The sequence below is a fragment of the Sorex araneus genome, chromosome 3, assembly GCF_027595985.1.
Source record: "Sorex araneus isolate mSorAra2 chromosome 3, mSorAra2.pri, whole genome shotgun sequence".
Taxonomy (NCBI): domain Eukaryota; kingdom Metazoa; phylum Chordata; class Mammalia; order Eulipotyphla; family Soricidae; genus Sorex; species Sorex araneus.
Genome location: NC_073304.1, coordinates 141,366,641 through 141,390,710, shown reverse-complemented (window position 1 = coordinate 141,390,710; position 24,070 = coordinate 141,366,641). Strand labels below are relative to the sequence as shown.

The 24,070-nt window shown below is 43.9% G+C and overlaps 1 protein-coding gene across 8 annotated transcripts in view; it reads right to left on the bottom strand.

The window, feature by feature from the left end:
* RIN2 (Ras and Rab interactor 2) overlaps positions 1 to 24,070 on the bottom strand; it is a 299,434-nt gene that overhangs the window by 78,323 nt on the left and 197,041 nt on the right. For 4 of the 8 annotated variants that reach the window (XM_055131456.1, XM_055131458.1, XM_055131459.1 and 1 more), the window contains one exon: positions 5,991 to 6,091. The exons of 2 other annotated variants lie outside the window; for them this stretch is intronic. In XM_055131456.1, the coding sequence (XP_054987431.1) occupies positions 5,991 to 6,091 (101 nt within the window). Of the gene's footprint in view, positions 1 to 5,201; positions 5,487 to 5,599; positions 5,769 to 5,990; positions 6,092 to 24,070 lie in introns of those variants that run through there. 2 more of the 8 variants (XM_055131461.1, XM_055131460.1) reach the window with 2 other exon arrangements.

The following is a 24,070-nucleotide window of genomic DNA, read 5'->3' as shown; positions in this document are numbered from 1 at the left end:
GCTACAAGGTAGGACCTGAGAGGCTGGAGTTATGTACTGGAAGGACGAGATTGTAAGAGGACAAATGACCCCTTCCTTAAGGGAGAGGAGGAGAGGACTCAGATTCTGTAAAATATCACAGGCCATAGCAATTTCCAGTGGGTTGCTCCCCAGCAGTACTCTGGGGTCCCTGGCCCAAATTTATATATATGACCTGGTGGTACAGGTGTAACATGTTTATGGTCTGGAGGCCTCTAGGGCTGTCTGGCCATCCTGACAGTCCTCAAGGAGTCATGAGGTGTCAGGCATAGAACTTGGGACTTCCTGCAGGAAAGGCACATGCTTAACCTCCCCTCCCCCTTGTTATTACTTTTGGGTCCATACCCAGCAGTGCCCAGGGCTTACTCCTGGTGGGGTTTGGGGGATCATATGCAGTGCCAGGATCAAAATGTGTGCTGGGCAAGTGCCCTACACACTGTACGATCTCTCTAGGCCCAATAATTAATCCTTTGAACTATCTCCTTGGCCCTGGGAGATAGTAAAATAAAATAAAGATAGTAAAATAAAATAAAAATTTTTTATTTTATTTTACTATTTATTTACTGGAGGGTGGCACTCATGGAAGTAATTAGATGGTTATTCCTGGTTTGGTGTTTGGGAAGTTGCTCCTGGCAGTTTTTTTGGGAAACACTGGTGCCGGGGGCTCAAACCTGGACCTCAGACATACACTCAGCCCACTGAACTATCTGTCTAGGCCCTAGTCTTCATCTTAAATGAAAAGCCACTAGAGGGTTTTGAGCTGAGTTTATTCTATTTTATTGTTTTTGGGCCACGCCTGGTAATGCTCAGGGTTACTCCTGACTCAGGTATTCAGGAATCACTTCTAGTGGTACTCAGGGGAGTGTATAGGATGCTGAGGAATGAATCTGGGTCAGCTGCATGTAAGGAAATACCCCCAAATGAGTCATTTTCTATGCTTAGATAACAGCCCAGGGAAAGTAGACCAGGTGGACCACGTAGAAGTGGATGCACCAGGTAGGGGAATCTAGCTATTTCAGTAGTGCTGATTAGAAATGGACCTCCTGGAAGTACAGAGTCTGGGATTTGGAGATGGACAGGAAGGGCAGTTCTCAGAGAACGAGACCTCAGGGATGATTGGGAGGCCCAACCCCCTGGAAGCAAAGTTACCAGGACGGGGAAGGGCATATTTTGAAGGGAAGCCAAGGACGTCGTCTTGTTTTTCTAAGCATGAAATGTCAAAGGTCTGATTGAGTGGACAGAAGAGCGCTGACAGGACCAGCCTTGAGCTATCAGTTGGGAACTACCAATAAACAGATGGTATCAAAGTCAGGAGGTCAAATTGTATTGCTTAAATTAGTGTCAAGAACAATTTTGAAAATAGGTTGTGTTTACCACATACCAGTATCGTGCTAAGTTCTTTGTAGTTACCAACTCATTTAATCTTCCTAATAACTCTATGAGATAAAGCTCTGTAATTATCCCCATTTTACTGGTGTGTACCTTGAGGCACAGAGGTTTTAAGAATTTGGTTTAAGGTGAGTGGGAGAGAGAAGGAGTTTGTGTGAAGAGAAGAGGATCCGGGCCTCGGCTCCAGTACAAGGAGGGCAAGGACAGTAGAGGAACAACCTTCGACTCAGAAGCAGCCACAGGTGAATGTAGCAACAGTTAGTAGCACGGCCGTGTCCCTGGCGCCAAGAAAAAACACTGACTGTGCACACAATGCAGAGAGGTCAGATGGGTGGAGAGGGGGGAACTGGCCATTGCATGGAAAAGAGTGACACCAATTTTAGCTAACCTTGTCTTGAAATCAGCTTCCTCCCATTTTTAAATGCAGCGATAGCACAGGGGGTAGGGTGTTTGCCTTGTACACAGCCGACCCGGGTTTGATTTCTCTGTCCCTCTCGGAGAGCTTGGAAAGCTACCGAGAGTATCCTGCCCACATGGCAGAGCCTGGCAAGCTACCCATGGCGTACTCGATATGCCAAAAACAGTAACAACAAGTCTCACAATGAAGATGTTACTGGTGTCCACTCGAGCAAATCAATGAACAACAGGACAATGGTGCTACAGTGCTACAATTTTCTTTGTACCTGAAACTTTGCCACTAGCAGAAACCTCAAAGGTCCCCATTCCTTATGCTCATACTTGGAACTATTACCAAACCTTGCCATTTAAAGTAGCAAGAACTTGTATGCTTCACATATTTTGATCATTTGATTTCAATTGTTTGCCCTCATACCCAGGGGTCCTAAAGCTCTATTTGGAAAACGCACCTGTACTCCTATGTTCATTCCAGCATTATTCACATTTGCCAAAACAAAGAAATAACTGGATGACTGGATAAAGAGACCAGGGTGTATACATACATGGAATAGTATTCAGCTAAAAGTAGAGACCAAATCACACAATTTGCTGCTATGTGGATGGATCTGGTTATGAGCATCTCCATGATACAACATGGATGGTGTATCATGTTGAGTGAAGTCAGCCAGGAGAGAGACAGACATAGAGTGGTCTATCTCCTATGTGGGATATAAAGAAACATAGTAGGGGAATAATAAATCGCCAAGGCAAAGAGTCTGAGAACTGGTCTATGGAATAGACCTTATGACGAGGGGTGGAGGATTAATTAGGTCGAGACGAACTTACCACTGGGGTATGTGAGGTGTGTGTTGGAACACTGTATATATGGAGCCATGTCATTAACTGTATTGTAAATCATGGTGCCTTAAAAATTAAGTTTACCTTATCATCCAACATATTTTTTATAGGGACAACACCTTGTGGTGCTTGGGACACACCAGGGAATGCGTGGGGTGTTATGCAGTCCTGGGGGCTGGAGTTAGGGTTTCTCATGCGAGGTGTCTGCTCCACCACTTGAACTATATTTCTGGTTCCCATTCTACATATATGAAGCTTTTGAAACAGTGTTTTGAGAAGGGGCCCATGCCTAAGAATAGGGTAAAGATCTCACTCTCATCTCAATATTAACTGTAAGTTGTCACAATGTAGGTAGGGGAATAGCAAGGTGGGACTTGGAGCAGAATTCAACAAACGAAGAAATGGCAGACATTTCGCGATGAATGTGACAGGAATCAGCCAGGCCATGCTGGACGCTCGGCCTCCCTGAGAGCAGTGCCCCAGACCATCACTGCAATGCATCAGTGACGCCACTAGAAGGTGCCCTGCCAATGGCGGGATTGCAGCACTGGCTTCCTCTCAAACAGCTTCCCTGAAGGCGGCCAGTCGCAAGCCTCTCCTCTCCGGATCAGGCTGACCTTCTGCTTCCTCTAGGCGAAACTCCGCTCCGCACCATTTCCAAACAGCGCAGAGTCCTCTTTCTCAGGCCCTCCGACTTCTCCATTCAACAAATGGAAGAATTCAAAGCAAAACTGTTCGAGAAGAATATCTGCCTCGTTGGTCTGGGTTTTCTCATGTCAGGTAAAATCCCACACTCACAGAATAAGCGGAACAATGGCTTAGTACATGGCAAACACCAGACATGTTGTGAGATAAAGATAATATTGCCTTTCCTCAGTCCTTGCCTTTGAAAAAACAACAGCAACAGCAAAATGCTCCTGAAATTTCATAAATTCAGTGTTAACAACACAGCATTCCAAGCACTACCACGTCCATCATAGCCTTATTCACAACAGGTAGTAAAATGAGTCAGAGGGAGAAAGACAAATATCATGTGACTTCACTTGTGTGAGAATAGAGAAACAAACAAATGAATGTACCAAATGAACCAAAACTTTACCAAACTTTACCAAACCATACTCTACTAAGCTGGATTAAACAGATCAACTGTATTGTTAAAGGAAACCAGACTTCTGGTGACAAGCCTTGAGATATAGAAATACCAACTTTACACAGCCTGTACATCTTAATGTATGTAATGCTCCAATCAATATATAATGGTTTAAACCTAATTATGTTACAAACCAAAATTACTCCAAATAAACCCAACATGTACATTAAGTTTTAAAAAATCATTATGCAGTGCTTGCTAGTCATTAAATTTTTAGAAAAGAATGATAGAGATATCAGAGATTAAATAACTGCTGAGCACTTCAATTCAGGCCTTTAATTGGATGTAATCCTTCCACATCTCCTAAAATCCCGAGAGATTACATGCAGGGAGGGGTGCTCACTGCAACCCTGAACTTTAGTCTGTGGTGCTGAGGTCCATTTCATGTTGCACTTCATGGATGTGGGAGAAATAAGGGCCATCCCACAGGTGGAAGCTTGTCATAAGTGGAGAAAAGGGGGAAAGGGCAATTAGGACAGAAGGGAACACTTTGACAATGACAGTTGGAAATGATCACTCTGGACAAGAATTGAGAACTGAAAGTAGGTAAAGGAATACACATGATAAACACATAGTATTTATCCTGTACTACAGACCATAATGACCAAAAGGAAAGAGGAAAGAGAGGAAGAGAGAGAAGAAAAGTGTCTGCTGTAGAGGTCGGGAGGGGAAAGAGGGAAATTGGGGACATTGGTGGTGGGAAATGTACACTGGTGAAGTATTGGAACATTGTATGACTGAAACCCAATAATGGACATGTTTATCTCACAGTGATTTAATTTAAAAAATTAAAAAATAAATAAAGCTCTTTTCTTAACATGTCCATTACCAAAGATTTAAGTTTGCTCAACAGTGAAAAGGGAAAAAGATTCAATTGGCTGGAGGCCTGGGTTTCACCCCAAACAACACATGGTTCACTGAGCACCACCAGGAATTACTCCTCACTACTGAGCTGAGGATAGCCCTGAGTACCAATGAGTATGTCCCTGAAACCAAAATAATAATAATGAAGATGATGATGATGATGATGATAACAACAAAAACAATAACAATATTGCAAGGGTAAAATCCCCTAGCTAAAGTTCTACAGAGTTTGATATTACAGTGAATATGAGGCAGAAACCTACATAATAAAAATTGACTGCGGGGGCAATTAACCAATCAAAGCTGTTTGCTCAGTTTGGGAGCTGTTGAAATAAGTTGGGTACCTGGTCTACCCCTGTCATTTTGTAAAGAAGGGGAAGGATAGAAAGCAGACAAAACTCAAGCACCGAGTCTATTTAAAGTAGCTGTAAAGTAACTCCTTCCAGCTGCACACTTCCCCTCAAGGTCAGTGGGGAACAAGCTAAGCTGGTTTGAAGCACACCTGGACAGCCAGAACAGCACTTGCCTGCTTGCCTCCACACGGCAGCTCCCGGCCCAGGCCTTACACACAGACGCCGCTTCATAAATCTCCCCTTCACACTGCAGAAGCAACTCTAAGCCCATTTCCAGAAGAAAGGGTGAAGCTGATAATGAATCTGGCTTCCAACATGTCCTTTTGCAGTGAATCTACTTTATTTTCTTTGCCAGCAATGAACTGTAGCCTGTAAGAACTGGAAGAGGCTTTGTAGGTTTCCTTCACCTGCTAACCGAGGCACTCTTGTTCTCCACAGGAAGAACCTTCTCTTGCCACCTACTCACAACCTGTGTGGGTTGTGCCCTGGATTTACAACCACATCCAATTTCCAACACATTGGTTCACAGTTCAAGCTACGTATGGTAAGGGCTGTTTTATTTTGTTCTGACCTGAGAATGCAAAATGAGTCCATCCTCTTTACTGCTCCCCTTTAAACCTTCTGGAGACTGAGGCGGGCTACACTGAATTCTACTTTGCACACGGAGGATCCCGCTGTGTTACTGTTTCCGTCATTGTGAGAAGGTGGATATGGCAGATACAACTCTAGATTTCCGGGTTCTGGTGCCAGGAGGAATTAAAAGGGTGTAAAGTTCAAGTGCCTTTAAAGTGAATCAAATAAACAAGCAGACAACTTGTTCCTAAGGCCACTCCCAGATGGACGTGGACTAGCCACCACATTCCCAGTTCCCAAACCTATGGAGCAGCTACAAGGGTAGTCTCCACCCAGCCATGGACCACCAGGCTCCCAACTTGAACCCAGCGCCTCGGCCCCTGAGTTACCTGTGGGCTCCTGCGGGTTCTAGGCCATTTTCCAGACCGACATCTGTCTGCACCATCTCCTGTTTCAGTTCTCCGATCTCCCAGGCGATTGTGTCAATGAGCTATTCAAAGACAAAAATAACGTGACGTCAGGAGGTGGAAGAGGCGTGTCCAGGGTCACACAGCTTCAGCCACTGTTGCAGGAGCAGGGAGATGACCGCCTGGGTTTAATTTTTTTTTTTTTTTCAATCTTAGATCAGTGAATTTCCTCTACCCAAAAGTGGGGAAGTTGGGGTAGGGAATAAAGGAGGGAGCAGCTTCTTCTTAAAAAGAGGAAGAACTTAGGTTTCAGTATTGCCCTCAAAAAGAAAATCTGACGCCCATTCTCATTTCTCAACACAAATACAGAAAAAGGAATAAACAAATCCTGGTAGAAGTAGGCTTCAATATTTATTTTGCAAAGTGCAAATGCAAAAGGAAGTCTCTGGACCTGTATGCATGCAATCCTATTAAGCAGGGAAAGGAGCCTGAAAGATGTATCCAGCTTGGAAATCAGTGGCCGAAGACAGCATAGTACTTTGTGTGTGTTTGTAAATGAAAAACTTCAGGAAAAGAAATGTAGGGACAGTGTGGGGATGTCTGTAGGTGAATGAGCCATAAGGAAACCAGGAGGGAAAGTGATCTCTTGCTTCAGGACTCTTTGTTTTTGCTTTTGTTTGTTTGTTTTTTGGGTGTGGTGGTTTTTTGTTTTTGTTTTTCCTGTGGGCACTATACTCAGCCCCACCTGGCAATATTCCTGGCAGGCTCATATGGTTGCTGGGATAAACCCTGGTCGGCTCCATGCAAGGCAAGCGTCTCCTCCATGTGCATGGCTCCAGTCTCTCCTGGAGTCTCACCCAGAGCCTGGGAGAAAGCAACACCTGACCTGGGAGTCTGCTCTAAATTCTTCACTGCATCTTTAATGTGCTAATTAGGTACTAAAACTGTTGACCATCTGGTCTCAAAGTGTGACACGATACACCCATTTTTTTATTAGGGTCAGCTCCAATAAAGCTGGGGGAAGTGGGGCTAGGGCCACTCTCAGCCCAACAAAGTGAGCCTGTTTGGGGCCTCGTGCTGTGATGCAGCGCAGACAGGTGTTGCTTGGGTGCTGAAAGGCCATAGTGAAGGTGCTGGGAGCGCGTGGGAAGGAGGCAGAGACTGCCAAAAGTGGAATTCAGGGCCTCAATCTTGCTATATATGTGCCTAATCTCCATTAAGGTATTTTTTTCCTCACCAAAATGCAATTTATGTCAAAAATAAATATATTTTGTTCCTTAATTTCTAATATAAAATGTGTTAGGATATTAATCCATAAACTCCTTGGTACCTCTATAATTTTAGGGGTGTAAAGAGGTCTGGGAACTAAAAAGTTTGAGAACTGCTATTCTAAGACTTCTTGTCCTCTCTTGAATAGCTTTTGGCCCATCCAAACACAGAGAAGCTTCATTTGAGTGTTTCCGTTTGTGTTCATCTATCCCTCACTGAGTCAACAGAACTTGATAGGCACTCACTCCACTCCTGGCACTACAAGCAGAAAGTAGGGTTGACAAAAGTTCAATTTTTGTGGAGGTGACATTCTGGTGAGGCACAAAACAAAATACAGAGTTCTGGGAAGTTCCAGAATGAAAATAGCAAAGGGTGATGTCATAGAGAGCTGCTAAAGAGGCCACTCTAGCTGGCAAGATGGTGAGGACAAGACCTTAAGAAGGTAACGTAACCACTGAAAGGGAGCAATTCCCAGGATCAGGGACGCGTGAAGGAGCGGCAGGCCTCGTCTGCATTACAGATCACAGTAGCCACATACCTGAGTTTTCTACACTAAGAACCGTGAGAGGGTGAGAGGGTTGTAAGCCCTGAGGAGCATTTCATGTTTTTAATCTAAAAAGACCATTTGGTCATATATTTTCCAACACCTATCTCTTTTTTAAAATTTTTTTATTTTTTATTTTTAAATAATTTATTTATTTTTTAATTAGTGAGTCGCAGTGAGGGTACAGTTACAGATTCACACATTTTCGTGCTTGTTTTTCCCTCATGCAATGTTCGAGAGCCCATCCCTCCACCAGTGTCCATTCTCCACCACTTATGAACCCAGTATCTCCCCCACTCCCCTATCCCATCCCCCACCCCACTCAGCCTCTGTGGCAGAGCATGCCAATTTGTTCTCTCTCTCTCTCTCCTTTTGGATGTTGTGGTTTGCAATAGGGGTATTGAGTGGCCAACATGTTTAGTCTCTAGTCTACTTTCAGCATGCATCTCCCTCCCTGCTCTGGATTTCCAATCACATTTTACTTGGCCAACACCCATCTCTTTGCCAGTTTACATTATGACTGAAACCCAATCATGAACAACTTTGTAAGTCACTGTGAATTTCACTGTGATTCAATTTAAAAAACAAACACTGAAAAAAACCCCACAATTATTTGTTAAACTGAAGCAGAAGTCACCCATGTATCCTTTGTGTGTATGTACATTTTACATACTAAAATCATGTTGGTGCATGGTAATTATCCTCTCCAGAATAGGGGTTAACTCTGAAAGGCAGAAAGCCAGGTGGTATCACAGAGGGATACAGAGAAGCTTTAGTTTTATCATTAATATTTTATTCCTTTATAAAAGTCTTAAGCAAATATAGAACAAGGCTAAGATTTGATTAAGCTGGGTAGTTTGTGAAGCAGGTATATATTTTAATTAGAAAGTGTAAGATCAAAAGGAGAAAGTCCAAGATGGTTTAGGAGGTACTGAGAGTAGTGCAGGTAAGAGATGAAGGTTTCTTGGACAAAGGTGGTAACACTTGGATTATAAAGAAGAGGGGTAAATCCAGGGAGTATTTGACAACAAAAATGACAGAAGACGTGAGAGAGTGAATGTGAAGGTGGAGAGAAGAGAAGAACAAGATTTTGGTTCGAGCAATTAGATACATGGCAGAACCTTTAACTAATGGGAAAAAAATGGGGAGTCAGTGTCAAGAAAGAAACTGAGCAGAACACTGGTGAGTTTATGTCTTATTTGAGTTGCTGTTTGGCAATCAAATTTGATCAATAGCTTTTGATATTTTGGCTGAAATTATTCATATATATATGGAAATGTCTCATCTATGGTTGGTATTGCAAATCTTTGAGAGGGAGGGATTATTTCAGAGGAGGGTTTAAGTGGGGAAGAGGTTCCCATACTTGGAATCAAAAGTGGGGAGATGAGTCATGTCCTCCATGTATGATCCCTCCCCTGTGGTAAGTGACTGGAGTGGGGGCCCTAGATGGAGCTTTGAGGGGCCTGGGGACCTGGGGAGAGAAATCAAGAAATCCCCTTCTGCACACATCCCAGTGGGAAAATGTAAAAAGTCTGACAGTGCCAAATACTGGAGAATGTGGAAAACAGGAACTCCCCCTGCTGAAGGAATACTATTCTTAGAACCATTTTACAGAGTAATTTCTTTTCTACTTGATGGTATACAAGGTATACAAACCCAGGTCATTCTGGTTTGATATGAACTTATCACAACTTATCTGTAATTTTCTAATGATAGAGAATTTTTGAAACTCTAATATCAAGTGCAGAATGTTTTACTTGTAGATTCCAAAAAAGATAGACAAGAGATAACCCAGGTCAGATAAGTATCAGAAAGATAAGTTAGACAAAACTTTGTTTGTGTGACAGAATTGTTTTGGTCAACTCAGGGAATTTTCAGAACTTCTTTCTATTTCATTTTAATATTGGCCCATGTATTTTGGGGAAGGTCCCTGAGGTAATGCTCAGGTGTCCCCAGGGCCATCCCACTGACATAGTGCCAACTGGGCTGGATGGCTCAATGCAAAGACCCAGTAATGTAATGTTGCTTGGTCCAGTGGGTCTGGGGACAGCATGGCAACATCCATTGGTGCTTGAGGGGCCAGGAGGTACTGAGGATATCATCTGAGCTCCAGGCAAGGAAGGCATGTGTTCTCATCCTGTGAGCTACTCCTGGCACCTTAAGAGACTCTAACTCAACTCCCTCCTCTTCATTTTCTGCTTCAAAATATAGCCCATTCCAAACATTCAACAGAGTTTATGTATCCTCAATTGAAATTCTTTTGCTATTCCAGAATAAACACATTTTTTCCCATTTAAAAAACCTTGCTACAGTTTACATATTTTAGTCAACATGGGGCCAAGGAGACATTTATTTCCATACATTACATTACATAGGGCTGGAGTGATAGCACAGCGGGTAGGGCGTTTGCCTTGCACACGGCTGACCTGGGTTCGATTCCTCCATCCCTCTTGGAGAGCCTGGCAAGCTACCGAGAGTATCTCGCCCACCCACACAGCCTGGCAAGCTACCCATGGTATAGTCGATATGCCAGAAACAATAAGAACAAGACTTTACTGGTGCCCGCTTGAGCAAATCAATGAACAACGGGAGGACAGTGCTACAGTGCTACATTTGGACTCTTCTAAACCCATGCTACCTCAATAAATCAAAACTATAAATAATATATTTTCTGCATCATTCCCTGAAAAGTTATTAGAAAACCCAAAGCACAAGCACTTAAATATCTATCAGTAGGAGTATGAATACCCTGGAGGCACAATGCTAAGCAACAGTGGAGATGAGTAAAGCTGTACATATCAACTCAAACACTAAAAACGAAAAAAATTCTTAAAATTAAAATACTTAAAAAAGGCGATGATTCATCTGTGAATTTTAAAACCAAGCAAAACTGCCACATAGTTTTTATACATGCAAAAATATAATGACTGTTTCCATATGCAATAATAGGGGTTATGACTCTAGTCCAGGGTATGATTCCCTCTAAGGAAAAAGCACAGGGATGTTCACAGGCGGAGGGGCTCAGGCACCTGTGAATGTTTTCTTCTGTAGTTTCCTCTTGGCTTTTACACCTAATGATGCAGTGCAGCTATGCCCAGATGCGAGTTTACGCCACTTCTGGCGGTCCTTAGGGAACATTTCAATGCTGGGGATCAAATCTGGGCTGCCTTCAAGCAGTGCATATGTTCAGCCCATTGAGCAATCTCTCCTGCTTGATATTAAAAATATTTTAAATATCTTAAAATGAGAAAACACAAAATACTGCCATTTGCAGCAGATGAGCCTACAGTGTATTATTCTTGATGAAATGTCAACTATTTGATTCCACTCATGCGATAAGTAAACAAAAGACATAAATGAATAAGACAGAAATAAACTTTAAGACCACTGTTCTTCAACCACCTGTTTGTGTAATGCTGCCAGTACACAGGAATAAAAAGGCTGAAAGCTTGTGTTCCACTGCCGTGGCCATTACTGTTGGTCTGTGGGGAGCTGTTGGTCCAGAGGTGTAAAAATGGTGAAAGAATACTTACTGTTCTAGATTCAAGACCAAGTTCATTGTTACCAGAAGAGAAGGGGAATGAGGATAATTGGGTCAAAAGGAGTCAAATTCACATGAAGAATGGCCTCAGATACTTAATTGCTCAGGGCAGGAGCAATAGCACAGCGGTTGGGCGTTCGCCTTTCACACTGGCTATCCGAGTTCGATTCCTCCGGCCCTCTTGGAGAGCCCGGCAAGCTACCAAGAGTATGAGCCCGAGAGGCAGAGCCTGGCAAGCTACCCATGCGTATTGGATATGCCAAAAACAGTAACAATAAGTCTCTCAATGAGGGACGTTATCGGTGCCCGCTCGAGCAAATCGATGAGCAACGGGATGACAGTGACAGTGACTTAATTGCTCTGTGTCATTTATACAGATATTGTTTTATAATGATTCACACCTGAAAGCTATATAATGTTATAAATCTATGTTACCTCCATGAAAAGGTTTAAAGAACATAATGGCTAAGATTTAATATAGCTGAGCAATGAGTATCTAGAAATTATGAGATTTTATGTGTTTAAAATACTTCATACTCAGAATTTTCAGAAAGGTAAGACAAAGAAATGATGGGCGTATGAAAATGAAAGACATGACGGGGCCCGTGCTCGGCTCCGGCCGGCCGGGTTTTCGGCCCCGGCGCCCATGCCCCTGCAGAGCCGGTGGATGTGGAACAAGCGGGAACCAGAGACAGCTTTAGGAATTGGGGTTCCAGCAAGTGCTTGCACCCATGTATGGAGACTGTGAACTAACTTTGGCTACTGCTGTTCCAGGAAGAGAAATGATTCATTTTCAAACTTAAATCTTCGCGGACTTAATTACTATAATACAGAAATTGTAAACCGCGCGGCCGCGCGGCCGTGCGACATTTTATCTCTTCATTCTCATCAATGGAAAACTTATTATCAAATATTTCCCTATTAATAGAGCTGTATTCTTAGGGGATAAATTCCAACAAAAATAGTGAGTCTGTTTTGAAACTCTAACAACAATAACAACAATAGTGAGTTGTGTGTTGAAATCTGGAATGTAATCAAGGTGAAGAGAAAAGGAAGTGAAATTATCACTCACCTATGGGGTGGGTTGGGGGGTGAGGGGTGGGATGTAATCTGTTTTTTTCTTTTGTTTGTTTGTTTGTTTTGTTTTTGCTTTTGTTTTTGTTTTTATTGGTAGTGGAATATGGGCACTGGTTAAGGGATGGGTGTTTGAGCATTGTGTAACTGAGATATAGGCCTGAGAACTTTGTAACTTTCCACTTGGTGATTCAATAAAATAAATTAAAAAAAAAAGAAAATGAAAGACATGAACTATAAAAGCAGGAGAGTCGTGAGTGAAGGGTCTGGAATTGTGCATTAGCACTTTCCCATTTCACTCTGGGCTGGAGTTGTGGCTCCAAATAGGAAAGCCACACACAGTCTGCTGGGGGCAGAGACCCTGGCTGGCGCGGGCCAGCCACAGCGGCCAGGAAAACCAGCAGGGGAGGCTCATCCCAGGCAGGAAGATTGTCCCCTGAGTCATTTTCCTTCTGCCCTAGTCATTCTCCCAGCATCTTACTGATTTGAATGTAGAAATTCCAAAAGGTCTTTCCTAGGAGGAAATAACCTTTCCCTTGGAGTTGTACCAGATTTCTCCCGGTGCCGACACAGGCTGCCTTTCCAGAGCCCCACACTCCATACTTAGTTCCTTCTTGATACCCAGCCAATACACAGATAACCTTGACGCAGGAGCACTCTGGTACCAAGGCACAGATTTGCCAAATCACTTACCTGTAACACAAAAGGAAGGTACAGTGAACCCCAAGACACAAAGAGGAGGTGCTAGAGGCAGCCCTGTGTTGGATGGCGGGGAGACCCATTACTGGAATAAAGGGTTCAGTTTCAGCCCCTCCTCTCCCCCTTCTTTCTTCTGCCTCAACCTGACAGGACTCAGATGTCAGGACATGGGTATTCCAGAGCCAGGCTTGTTTCTCTGAACAATCTGATTATATGCTCATCAGGCCTCTATACCACCAATTATCATCCTCAAGTATCTGCTTGTTCAGAGGCCTGTTCAAGTATTTGGACTGGATTTGAGAGGGGATTCCACATCATTCTCATATACATTTGAATTTCTTTGTTCTTCTTAAATTTCATTCTTTGAGAGCAAACTTTTCTGGTGACTTGTCACCTGCCAGCAGAAGTTAATTCTGGTCAGCTTTCCCATGTTAAAGCCAACAGGAGTTTCAGTGGAAGAGCTTTTTTTTTTTAATCATCAAAGTTGGTGTTCTTACCAAAAGATTTCCCAGATCCATTCATGGGATCTAAGACCCCCAACACATGCTGGTCCTGGTCTAGAATCCCCATCTGAGATGGAAGAAGGACCTTAAGCATCTGCCCAGCTGACAAGAAAGTGGTGTTTCCCACACCTCTGTCTGGTGGTCCTGGACACATGGGGCACCTGGACATGTGACACTGTAACCAAGTAGCTGTTATTTAACACAGTCACATGGGACAAGCTCCATGGCACGATGTGGTTGGTGAGACAGTGGCTTGTACACATGGTATCTGTGCCTCTTGCACATAATTGCCCAAGCAGTGACCAAGGTCACGATCCAAGAGCTAGCCACTGAGCAACATGGGGAGCATCAGAGGCTGCCTGGAGACAGCCAGGGTGTTGCTTGTGTTGTTTCCATTCAGCAGGGAAACAGGTCATGTTCTTGTCTTTGGAAACGGGGAGAACGAGGGCAGCTGTCAGGCTGGGAACTTCTGCAGTGCCACTGTGGGAAAAGCCCACGGAAGGGCCTGGTAACCATGACAGCAAAAAGGTGGTGGTGGGGGTGTCTCTGGCTTCCTTCCTGCATTCTAGGGTTCCCTAATCGGCTACTGTTCTCCCATAACCAGATGAGGCTGATGTTTCCCTTGGATGACTTTGCATACTACCTGACATCCAGCCCGAGGGCAGGAGAATGCGGGAGGGACCATGCTCTCTCCTGCACATTTGATATCACACCCAGGGCTTAGTCTAGGCAAGACTGGGCCCATCTCTCTGCAGACTGGTGCAAAAATCTCAACTCATATGAACTATTATGTAGTCATTCTGGGCAATTCCCAGGAGGAAGGAATCACACTTTAGGCAGCAGGCTAGAACCGTTGTAAGGCAGGTGAGCTGGCTGCTCCAACCTTGGGGCTGGTGATACTGACAATAAGGGCACAGCAACTTTGGGCTCAGAAAGGCGACTTCAGATCCAGTCTTGGCCCACTGTGGGCTGAGTCCTGGATCCACTTGGGTGTACTGGTCCTTGAACTCTGATTCTAAGGCTGGTGCTAAGAGAGAAGAATGTCAAGGAACTAAAATAATGCAATGAGGCCAGAGAGATATTACAGAGCAAAGGGCAACTGCCTTGTAGTTGACTGACCTGGGTTTGATCCCTGCCTATCATATGATGCCCCAGCCCCACCAGGAGTGAACCTTGACTGCAGAGCTGGAAGTAAGCCCTGAGAACCACTGGGTGTGGCCCAAAAACCTCTCGCCCTCTATCCCCAAATAAAGATGATGAAAGGGGTGAAGTACAGAGGGTAGGTATTTGCCTTGTATGCAGCCAAAAGGGGTTTACTCCCTAGTACGAGATATGCTCTCCTTAGCACTGTCAGGAGTGATTCCTGCGTTCAGAGCTAGGAGTAAGTACTGAACACAAACTGGTGTGGTCACAAAAACCAAGGAGAGAAAAAAAGCAATAAAATAAAATGACTGCAAAAAAGCACCAAATGCTCCTGACTCTCTTACTACTTTAAATTCTAAAGGCAAGTTTGTCATGAAGTTGAGAGTTCACGCTTGAGGACTGATGGGGACTCAGACACCAACCAACTTCCAACCAGCTTTCATCACCCAGACACATCTGGACTGACAAAGAACACTGTCCATGGAGCCCAGACCTCTGTCCACCTGTCTGCCCCAAGAGACTGTAGTCTAAAGGATTTCCCACGGGTAGCTCATTCCCCAGAAAGCGGGAGGGAGAGAAATCAGCTGCCTGTGCCCTGCCTGCTGGCACTGGAAAATGGAGACAGAAAAGGGAGAGACTCCAAATCGTGTTTTCTTTCTTGAAGAGTTAGATAAAATAAGAACTGTCTAGAAGGTCAAATAAAAATAAAGCGAGAAAGTGCTTATAGAGCAAACTCTGATACAGTGCTCTTCAAATCCTAAGGTCGAGGCAGGAATGTTATCGGTGGCTTCAGAAAGGGATGTGGTGCAGATAACATGAAGACTTGAAAGCTAGAGTGTGGGAAAAGTCAAATGTTTGGCTCCCAGCTCTGGAATTTCTATTTTCCAAGTGCATCCATTTGGCCTTGGGGTGTGCCAGGGCTTTAGCAATCACATTGCCTGGGTCTATTTCTGCTGAGCTGGGTAGAGCCTCCTCCTGGGCTGGTAGACACATCTCATGTTGTTTTTTTTCCTAAAACACTGAAAAAACAAAAAACTTCTTACCAATATTGAATTCATCTTTATGCCCAGGAACAAGAAAGAAGGGAGGCATCTTTCTTCCCATGCCTGGCAGAGGAGTAGCTAGGGAAGAATGCTAGGTGTCTCAGAACCTCATTATTTTGCTTTCTAAACATTGTACGTTACCGCTCCCAAAGATATGTGCATGTGTATATTTGGAATTTAATGGTAATTACAAGCATAACATGAGAACACATTCTCGTTAGAAAGAAAACGATCACAGTTAAAGCGTAATCTCTTTTGACCAGCAGTAAAAACCCTTTCACCCACACAGGAGGAGGGAACCACTACTAGCAGAGATGTGTGTATATCATTTTTGAATGCCATCATGTTGTGCTTTTTTCCACCCAAAAGCATTGTATTGATGTTTGGTCCCCTGGCTTGCTTATTGCATTTTGGGAAATGTTGTGGCATATATCCACATAGACACAGGAAGCCCCAGTTCATTCTTTTAAAGTAGAAATGGTTTCTCATCACTGGCTATGTCAGGTATGGACAGACCACCTGTATCCATTCTATTTTGATGGGCACTTGTGTCATTTTCAGTGTTTTGCTGCTACAAGCAGTACTGAGAATATTCTGTGTGCTGTGTGAAATCACACAGAAAAGCCTGCTTGGAGCTGAGAGAGGCCCACGCATGTCACCATGCTCTGCTGGTGGCTGTGTCCAGCTGACCTGCCTCCACTTCACTTGTCACTTCACTTCCTGACTTCACTTGTCAGGGTCTAGGATGATCAAAATTTTCAACTTTGGTAAATCTGATAAATTGAAGTGGATTTCTGTTGTAATTGCTTTGTCTAGATTAAATTTTTGTTATTCATTTGTGGACTGGAGCGATAGCACAGTGTGTAGGGCATTTGCCTTGGATTTGGCCAACTCCGTCCCTCTCGGAAAGCCTGACAAGCTACTGCGAGTATCCCATCCGCACAGCAGAGCCTGGCAAGCTACCCGTGGCGTATTCAATATGCCAAAAAGAGTAACAATAAGTCTCACAATGGAGATATTACTGGTGCCTGCTCAAGCAAATCAATGAACAGGGATGACCGTGCTACAGTGCTATTCATTTGTATTTCTTTTTCAGAGGAACGCCTGCTAAAATCCCATTTGGGATTTTCTTGAGTTTCCTTATAAAACTGCATCTACGCAGGTAGGAATTCATTGTCTTAAATAAAAGATTGCTCTCATGGTGTTTTTTTTTTTTTGTCTCTTAAAGTTCCCTAACCATGTAATGCCGATAGAACCAAAGTTTTTAATGAATTCTTTTTCTTATTAACTCTTGTCTAGGAAAACTTTTTTTTTTTAATTATGGGGGGGGACACACTGAGCAGTGCTCAGAGTTTACTTCTGGCTCTGTGCTCAGGGATCACTCCTGAAGGTGCTTGGGGAAACATACGTGGTACCAGTAAGAGAACCCACATCAACTGTGTGCAAGGCAAACATCTTATCCATTTTGTACTATCTCTCTGGCTCTTAGAAAGATATTTTTTATCTTGAAGTAATAACCAATCTCATCAATTTTCAGCTGGTTCTTAGATATAGTTTTGCCCTTGTATATTTATTTTTTTCCAGGAACAAGAACAAAGGGAGGCATCTTTCTTCCTGTGCCTGGCAGAGGAGTAGCTAGGGAAGAATGCTAGGTGCATTAAATTAAATTAAATTAAATTAAATTAAATTAAATTAAATTAAATTAAACCTGGAATTCAATTTTTATGTGTGTTGTGAAGTCAGGATAAAGCGGTGTGGGATTAGGTATAATAGTCAGTAGTTGGTTCTGTGAACCCTTAAGCCTAGGTTCTGGAGAGCTCTATTGACCTGAGGTATTTGCTACAGTTTTGTAATGTGCCCAGAGGCTGGAGGGCTCGGAAGCCATAATGTAGCCTTGAGTCTCATTCCCAAAGGGGAGCAAGGGGCCTCAACAGCATTCAGGCCACAGTTCTTGGTAGACCTGTTAACTCAAGGCTAATCCAAAGCATTCTAATCCAAAGTGTTCGGAAACACTTCCAGAAGTTTCTTACTAGCGAAAAACATGTCAAACGATGCAGCATGGCAGGAGGATATGACCCAGTGGGGCAGAACATTTGCCATACCAGTGTGGAGTGAGGACTTCAACACTTGGTGCCACCTCACCTTGTGCTGAGCATGACCCTGGCAGCTCTGTCGCCTGCGGTTCCCAGGCCATGGCAACTTTCAACTGCTCAGCAGCCAAGTGTGTACAGGCACCCCAACTGAGTATGTGAAACATGGGAGCACCACCATCACTGGGATGCACCAACACCAGAATGTGCATGAGCACCCTATTAAAGGTTCCAGCCTCAGAAAGCACCTGGTCATGAATAGGAGCACTGCAACCGTGACTGGCCCCCGTGAGCACCACAACTAAATATGTGAGCACCCTACCAGGCATGGTCGTGGCTCATCACGACATCGCAATGGTGAAGGGAAGGGGGAAAGATGCAAACTAAACAGTCCTGCATGCCACTGGGTGTGGACCTGAGGCGGGGTGGCCCCCAGCACCTCTGGGCCCAAGCAGTGCCCATGACGGTCTGGCCCCATTAGCTGAATCTCACAGGGAATGACACCCATGGCCCTCCGAGCATATCTTGGGAGCACCTCCATCCAACTTAAAATAATTAAGAAAAAATAAGGGGCCAGAGAGATAGTACAGTGGGAGGCACTTGTTCTACATGCGGCCAACCCAGATTTGACCCCCAACATCTCATATGGTTTCCTGAGCACTGCCAGAAATAACCCCTGAGCATCAATGGGTGTGGCCCCAAACTAAAACAATTAAAATAAAAAGATAAGATTTCTCCAAGGAGTGATCCCTGAGTGCCAAGTCAAGAGTAAGCCCTGAGCACCTGAGCACTGCTGGTTAGGGTCCAAAACAAAACTAAAAAATTCTATAAGCAATCCACCCCATGCCATCCTCTGAATGCAGTTAAAAGAATAGTTGTATGTGAACAATTCTCTGCATCTATGTATTTACTTGGTAGAGTGAGGCTAGGTGCCACCTGGTTTTGCTCAGGGATTTGCTCAAGGATCATTCCTGGCAGTGCTCAGGGGACCAGATGAGGGGTTAAGATGGAGCCTGGATTGGCTGCATGCACAGGCAAGTGCCTTGCCCCCTGTACTCTCTCCAGGCCCTATTTTCTATTCTTAGCTTAAAGTAGTACCTAGTAGTAGTAAAAAGAATAAATGCAGTAAATAATTTAATATCTACGTGCAGAAGTGTGGCTAAATGCCTGGCTTGGAATTCCCTTGGCTCTACTCCTTCACATGGTGTGTGCTTGAATGAATAATTCCAACCCCTTATGTTTACTTGTCTGTGAACTGAAGACTGGAGGGCTGACTTTTCAGAGCTGCCGAAGAGCTTAGAAGGTGATGCGGCCCAGGTCTGCAGCAATCACGGTCCCTCAGACTTGCTGTTGGGAGAAAGCTTTGCAGCTGACATCCCCAAAGTAAAAAAAGTGACAGGTCTGGCTCAGAGGGTATGGGGTGTGTGGGACAGCATACAAGGAGCAGAACGATGGTTCCATGTATCTACCAGGACTTGAGGAGATGATCCCTATGCAGTCCTAGAGCACTTGAATTTCATGGGGCCTTGTTAGGGGCTGGCAAGTGTCTCTTCCAGTGGTGTTACGTCCTTCAACATTTCACTGTAACATGCCCGAGGAAAGAAGAATCAGTTCCAGCAGAGGTGCTGTCAATGTGGACATGCACCTGCTTCCAGGCCTGGGGTCTCCAGGTACTCGACTTTCCAGCCACATCTCACTAAAGATCATGTGGGGATCTCTGGTGTGTGTTCTTTGTCCCTGTGTGTGTGTTTGTGTGTGTGTGTGTGTGTGTGTGTGTGAGAGAGAGAGAGAGAGAGAGAGAGAGAGAGAGAGAGAGAGAGAGAGAGAGAGAGAGTGGTGGTGGGGGGAGTGATTGCGTGTTGGGGGAAGTGCTGTATGTCCTGTAAAAGAAGCTCATCCTATCTGGGCAGGGTTCCTGCCTTGTGTTCTGAGCTGCCACCACATTTCCAGTCCCCTAAGACACTGAACTTTAAGAAGAGGGACAGAATAGGAAGACAGTCCAGCGGGGAGGGTGCTTGCTTTCCATGTGGCTGATCCCAGTTTGGTCCCCAGCACCATCTATATAGCCTCTGGAATCCTCCTGAAGCACCACTACATTGTGACCCCCAAACCAAGATTAACCTCCCTGCCCAAATAGGGATGCAGAATGAATGAAATCAAATTATTATTTAGTGTCAGGTGTTTGGGCATCTCCATTTAGAAGTTTGGCAATGATTCTGTAACCAGAGTACACCCACAAAACTTAATTTCTGTATAGATTGATTCCCTATGATAAAATCAGTTTTGTTAAAGGTTTTGCTTAATGAGACAGTTTTCAAGAAACCCACTGATGACATGACATGAGGACTGACTTGTATTTACAATGGAGAAAAATATTTGCAATTAAAGGAGCCCTGAAAACTCTGGACTCAATGTTCCTAGCGTTTACTGTAGCCCCAGGGAACCTTAAGGCATTGATGGTCCAGGCTCCCAAAGCTTTAGGTCAGAGCTGAAAAACCTCTGCAAACACCCAGCTGCCTCTGTTGACATCAGAGCCCCCAGCACAGGGTCCTTCATGCCATCTGGGTGTGGACAGAAAGGTGGAACTTGTTCTACACAATGAGCCACAGCGCTTTTGTTAGAGGAGAGATTCCTAAGGGCCATATCCAGCTTTGTTGGGAACACAAAGAGCCAGAGAGCCCCAACCCCGCCTCTGAGTGATCCCCACTAACTACTGGAGGCTGGAGTCCCTCACATCTGGCTGAGGTGATTCCAAAGCTGTTAAGATTCCAAAGTGTCCTTGAAGATGGAGCCAAAGTGAACTGTGGGGAGCATTACTTGAAGCCAGCCCTTGGCTGCTTTCCTTCCCTGCCCCACTCTACCATGAATCTCCCTAAGACGCCTGATAGGCCACTTTCACAGCCAAAATAACAACCAGCATAACAACACCAGCAACAACAACTTAGCACTAGGTCTGTTTCTGGAGGACCTGACCTAATACACCCCAAACTCCCTGCTTTGCCCGTTTCTCACTATTTGAGGTAAGAGCCCTGCCTTTGAGGTTATTGCTGGGGCCAGAGGTTCCCCCCAAACCCCCACCCGCATACCAATCCCACAAAGTAGGGCTACACTGTTTTAGGTTCTCTCGGGTTCCTCTGAGCTCAGGACATTCCGAAGCACACATGGGCTGTTGAATGAAGCATTCTCTCCCTTCCTCCCTCTTCCTCTTGGTACTTCCCCATTCACTTTCCTTCTAGATGGGGTAAACCAGGACACGTAGGAGGTGGAGCCATGGAATCCATTAGAACTTTTGGCTGCCCATAATGGGGAAGTAGCTCACATTGTGGAGGACACAAAAAGAAACTAATGCAAGATTTTTTGGTTATTCAATTCTTCTGGGACAAAGAAACGAAGAAAATCTGTTCTGCAGTATATGTAGTAGTATTCTCTGTAAGGGGGGGAGAGTTCCTAACTGAATCACACATATCAGGTACTGAAAATAAAATAATAGTTCACTACCATAATTTTTAAAAATTGGCGCCACATGCCCAGGGGCTTCAGGTTATAGGGTCCTGCTCCTGGGGCGAGCAGTGTAGAGACCTTCAATGACAGGGATTGGATTTAGGACCCCAAGCCTGCCAGACCTAGCATCTACCACTTGAATTATCTCTCTGGTCCTTACAGTTAAATATAATTGATTTGATTGAGCAATACAGGAAATTTGCAGACATAAGTAGTTTCTAGTTTTACTTCAAGTGCAATTGAGAATTCAGAAACCTGTCATGCTGTTGGTAAAGCAAATCTCCTACATAAAACATCTGTATTTTTGACAGCACCTATGAAGGGAACTCCCTTAAAATGGACCTAATTGGTTTCCTTCTCAGCAAACTACCCTGGGTCATTTAGCCTGACTTTAATTGTGCCAGATTGAGAACCTGGTTCTCTTTTTATTTTAAAACAAAACAAAACAAAACAAAGCAAAACTTTGTGATTTTTTTTTCAGGGTGGGGAATGCACACCTCGCTGTGCTCAGGGTATACTCCTGGCCCTTGGTGGTGCTCTGGGGACCAACCATATGGGGTGTTGGAGACTGAACTGAAGCAAGCTGCATGCAAGGCAAGCCCCTTGCCCAGTGAACTAACTCTGCTACCCTTGTTTTCTTTCTAGAATGAACTCCTGCCCATCAGATATCGCAGATGACTGGTATTTAGGACCTTCACAGCTACCACTGGTTTCTGCCCTTTATTTGCTATGTTCTTAGGAAATTCACTCTGCTTCCAATTTCATTGGTTTTTGGTGGTGTAGGAACAAACTGCAGCAACTCTGCCTAGAGTTATCATTAAGCAGAAGTCATTGACCTTAAAATAGTTCCCCTAACGACCAAATTATAAACTTCTTCTACCAACATGTAAGAGAAACCTGAGCTGGCTCTGCCTGGAAACACATTTCATACTCACTACAAACAGGCTGGGAGGAGCTGGGAGAATGTGCTGACAGAAGTCGCCAATTTAGGGCAACGTATAGAAGCCCAGCCAGACTTGTTGTTTTAAATTATATTTGAAATGATCCTGGAAACACTGATCTAACTTTTGTGATAAGACATGATTTAGTGTGTCCTTTGAAAAAGGTGAAAATACAATGTAAAAGATGCATGTAGCGTCTCTAGTTCAACAGTGAAATACGGAAGCAGCTCATCAGGCTCTATTTTGAAGCAATCCTTTTCTGATCCCAAATAATTTTATTAGCTGTCTGAAGACAGTAGTGCATTAGGTTTCTTTATAACCACAGAAATCATAGGTAAGAAAGCTTCAGGTTTTAATACTAAGTAATAAGCATAAGGCTAGAAGTACTAAGAAGAACAGATTTCTTTCTGACTGTGGGACTAATGCTTAGCTACAACGCTGTGCTTTTTCATTGTATTTTGCAGTTTTTTTCTCTCTGTCTTAAGTTACATTTATATAGAGTACTTATTAAACACAGGACTAGAGGTCGACAATAGGGAAGAAAACAAAAGCACAAAGTGCTCAGTCAAATAGAAAATATCATCAAATATAAGACCACTCTAATTTTATATATCACCAAGAAAAAATAACTATTTTTTACATATAATACAAGAACCAATGGTATTACAACAAACATTGCTACAGAATATAAATGGCTTTAGAGAGGATAAACTTTTAAGACCCTATCCACTTTAGAACTGAGATGCACCATGGGCCAGAGTGTTAATACAGTGGGTAGTTCACTTGCCTTTATACAGATGACCTGGGTTGGATCCCTGGCATCCCACATAGTCCCCTGTGCCCTATCAGGAATGACCCCTGAGCACAGAAGCAGTAATAAGCCAGTGTGGGATGCCCCTCACCAATAAAACCCCAAATTAGTAACAGTTGAAATGTAGTGATCTTGGTCTTCAGAGAACTTGCTTGCAGAGTTTGCAGTTGTATAGACCAAAAGTTAGTGGCTTGCTTTGCTATCTTGTGAGAAATGTTTTTCACAGGGGACTAGCTTCCTGGAATTTATAAAACAGTAGCTTGCAAAGTGAGTAGCTGGCATTCCAGTCTCCTAGGTTCCACTGAGCCCCCAGCATGTGTGACAAGACTCTCTTGGAGGCGTTCTACTTAAGCGTGGTTGGAAGCATGGCAACTGCACATTTTCACACAGTGAGCAGGCACCTCAGCACCAGATCTCAGGGAAACAGGAAGCCATCATGCCATTACTGTGGAAACTGAGAGCTAGATCTGACCACAGTGCCCTTCAAGCATTCAGAGGCACTCCAAGGTCAACAAAGTTTGGTCAAACTCACCACTAATATGGACCTTGTCTATCCCAAATGCGTTCATCCACAAAAGGCTGCACCTAGGGCTAAGAAAAATATGCAAACTTGGAGTGGAGCAAAAAAACAATTCTTCAAAATCATAGTTCAATACGGCCCAAGAGGCCCAGGGAAGAGTTGTCTGGGGTCCTCTGCCCGTTTGTGTCCTTCTTTCATTTTGATTAAGTTGCAGACTCTGTGAAGACAGATGCTGACTTATGAACAACTGACAAATTGTTGGAGAGTAGTTGCTAGAAAGACAATCTAAAGGTTTGTTTTATTGCTCTGTAAATCATTAGCCAGTTTTGTTGAACTACAGGAACTTTTTTTTTCCTATAGGAAATTGGTAAGTTTGAGGATCA